This window comes from Cyprinodon variegatus, unplaced genomic scaffold (assembly GCF_000732505.1).
Source record: "Cyprinodon variegatus isolate N-32 unplaced genomic scaffold, C_variegatus-1.0 Scaffold1556, whole genome shotgun sequence".
In the NCBI taxonomy this organism is placed as follows: domain Eukaryota; kingdom Metazoa; phylum Chordata; class Actinopteri; order Cyprinodontiformes; family Cyprinodontidae; genus Cyprinodon; species Cyprinodon variegatus.
The window spans coordinates 40749-43963 of record NW_015152009.1 but is presented as its reverse complement, the minus strand read 5'-3'; the positions used below and the strand labels follow the sequence as shown (position 1 = coordinate 43963).

Below are 3215 nucleotides of genomic sequence, written 5' to 3'. Positions count from 1 at the left end.
GCATCCCAGGTTTCCAGTAGCTTGCATCTGCTTGCATCCCAGGTTTCCAGTAGCTTGCATCTGCTTGCATCCCAGCTTTCCAGTAGCTTGCATCTGCTTCCATCCCAGCTTTCCAGTAGCTTGCATCTGCTTCCATCCCAGCTTTCCAGTAGCTTGCATCTGCTTGCATTCCAGGTTTCCAGTAGGTTGTGTGTCAGTTTTTCAGCAGCTAGCATGTCCAGTTTGTAGTTTGTGCATTTTTGTCTTCTACCTGTTGGGTATAAGTATGTGGGTGGGTTGTCAGTGTTAGCATGACTTGATTGTCTGAGTATGCAGCTTTTTTTCTCATTCTTACATTATGTGAAGGTTTTGCTTAACATGTTTGCATGTAATTCTGGGTAATATGCAACCTTATTTCACTCAAGATGTTATAAATTCTTTGGTAAACCCAAAAAATGAACTTCTGCTTGTTGATCTAGACCAGTGTGTAGCACGTTCCAAAGTTGCAGATGAGATCTTGTGGCAGTAATGATAGCAGAACATTTGGAGCATTTTTAGAGAGCTATAACTTTGATGGTGTATTTGAAAGCGACCCATTACCGGTTCCTTGCTGCATTCTTTGGACAGGTTTTTTTATAATATCTTTGTGTCTTCAGCTGCTGACTTAAACCTCTTCCCTTGTCAGGTTATTTAGGCCAGGTTAGTACAGCACCTTGTAAACAATTCACTTCAACCTATGCCTATTCTCTGAAGACCACTGGTTTACCATATATGCTAACTGAGGTAAAACTACCAATAATCTTAGACAAATATATGATATTCTCTTTTTTTTTTTCTTTCTCCTCTTTAGACCAAAGTTGTTCAGAGGAACAGACAAGATGGAGCTGCTGAAGAAGTAGGAAATATTTCCTTTTCCAAATGACTAGTTTTAATGCTTCCTTTGGTTTCTTGCATTTCTCTCTCACTCACATCCATGAAGTGACTCAATGTTGTTCTCCACCAGACAGATTTTTTTTCAGTCTGTGTTTCAGTCACCTGACTCCCACCCTCCTCCTCCCTGAAAACAACCTTTGTTCCTCCCATCATACACTTTTGTCTCCAGAGTGTCTGCTCAGCTCCCAACTGAGGCTATTGTTGTCAGTGTGTTTATTTTGTTCCTCTTCGGCCCTACTGACATGAAACCCACCCCCACCATCATACATGTTTGTGCGTGCCCATGAACATGGGAAGATGAGAAGATTAGCCTCTAATGTGCTCAGACTTGTTTTTCCACTTCTTATTTTTCAGCTGCTCCATGGAAGCTTTTGATCCTTTTTTTTTTACTTCTGCAAAACTGCACAGATCAGCCTACACAGTTAAATCATGATAACTCACACTTCCTCATTCTATTGGCACAAAAAACTATAAAAAGTGAAACCAAGGAACAATGATTGTTCATGTGTTGATTTGGACATTCATAACTGTCTGCCTCACAAGCACCTATTGGTTCTATATAGATTTTTGTCTATGTAGCGTTTATTTGCTTTTAAAAGTAAGGAGTGTTTTACAATTTTAAAATTGAATTTCTGTTTTCTTAGAATGAAGAACCACAAAGGTCTTTATTTGACCGGCTGGAGGATTTCCGCATTGATCCCTCACAGCCTGAAGACAGTCAGGTGGGTTTTCTGAGGCACAATATGTTCATGGCTCTGGTTGCCCCTGTGCCAGGTTGCATTTTGTGCTTCTTTCATCCCAAACATCATCCTTTTAATCCCAGTAAACATACCATTCCCACCATTGTAATTAGCTGTATCCATTTATTTTTATCAGCTTTTATAAAGTATAACCTAAAAAGTATGACCTAAATTTATAGACCCTCCAAATGATGCTCAAACCTTTGTGATATTCTGTGTGTGGGTTGGTTTGTATGTTAATCGAATGGTTTCCTTTTTAGGATGTGGAGGATCTCATGGACTGGTGGAACACGGTTGAATGTAAGAGATTTTATTTCTCTGAAATAGGAAAAATGTTTGTTTTGAATACTCCAGTGTTGTTTTTATATAAGAACCACTTGAGTAAAATCATATTACTTCCAATAACTATAATTAACAGTGTCCAATCTTAGTAAAGTGTATTTCAGCGTTAGCAAGCAATGCCCTCTTCCTGAAAGTCTTCATAATTTAGGGGAGAAAAAAAGAAACTTTTAATAAAAAATGTTCTCACCAATGCTTACCAAGGTCATTGAATGCCTCTGGGATAGACTGGAACAAAAGGTTGACCTCGCTAATGTTCACTTTGACTACTGGGATGTATGCATGGTCGTCATAGCAACACATGGGTATACTGTTAGCCTTGTATTTAAGGCTGCAACTAAGAATTATTTTGCTAATCAATTAATCTGTTTGATTTTCTTCTCCCAATTAATTATCAGATATCAAAAGGTTCCTTAAAGAAGATTTTTTTTTTTTTTTACTGAATTAAACCAGATCAAACTAAAACTTTTCCACTTGTGGAGTTCTGAATAGAGCATATTGCCATTTTTAAATCTTAAATGCAAAACATTGATACATTTTTACAGTTTTCTTGTAATTCCTGCTCTAAGTGGGTCTTTCTGTCAGCTAAAGGCTTATTTTACAGTCTCTATATTCCAGTTGATGATTAATCGATTACTGGATTAGTTGGATTTTTTTTTTCCAATAACTGATTAATCTGATTAATTGTTTCAGCCCTAGTTGTGTTGCTAATGAACGGATTCATAACATTACTGTTAATACTTTGTTGTTGTTTTCCGTTTTAGCCTGGGAGGATACGCCTCAAGATGATGACATGACTGAAAAGGAAGAGGCCAAGTAGGTTCTATCACAAATTGACATCTATCAATCCATCTTGAGCTTTTTAAATCTCATACACTACACTAAACCGTTTTTCTTTATCTTGCATAAACTCTATAAACATGCAAAGGTGTCATATCATATATCATAGTGAAGTTTTAAAAAATCTCACATTTATTAACTAGTTAAGTGGTTCAGTGTGTCGTAGCATCTTGTTCTTTTCCTATTGGTCAATGGTGGGATTTTGCTCATATGTTTCCCAGTATTTGACATCCTTTTCATCTTACCCATCAACCTAACTGCTGCATATCAGATTAATTCCCTTTGCAGTGAAATACTTTGTGGATGTATATAGTTAAATTATGGTAAAATGCTGGTATATACTGTTTGATTTAATGGTTTCTCAATTCAGTTTATTTCTATAGC

At 36.9% G+C, this 3215-nt stretch overlaps 1 protein-coding gene across 1 annotated transcript in view; it reads left to right on the top strand.

The window, feature by feature from the left end:
• The first annotated feature begins 608 nt into the window (after positions 1 to 608).
• The window catches only part of LOC107103896 (apolipoprotein L1-like), a 4713-nt gene continuing 2106 nt past the window's right edge, over positions 609 to 3215 (top strand). The window contains exons 1-4 of the mRNA XM_015403746.1: positions 609 to 874; positions 1557 to 1634; positions 1913 to 1952; positions 2756 to 2807. Of these exons, the coding sequence (XP_015259232.1) occupies positions 1928 to 1952; positions 2756 to 2807 (77 nt within the window). The 5' untranslated portion in view covers positions 609 to 874; positions 1557 to 1634; positions 1913 to 1927. The remainder of the gene's footprint in view (positions 875 to 1556; positions 1635 to 1912; positions 1953 to 2755; positions 2808 to 3215) is intronic.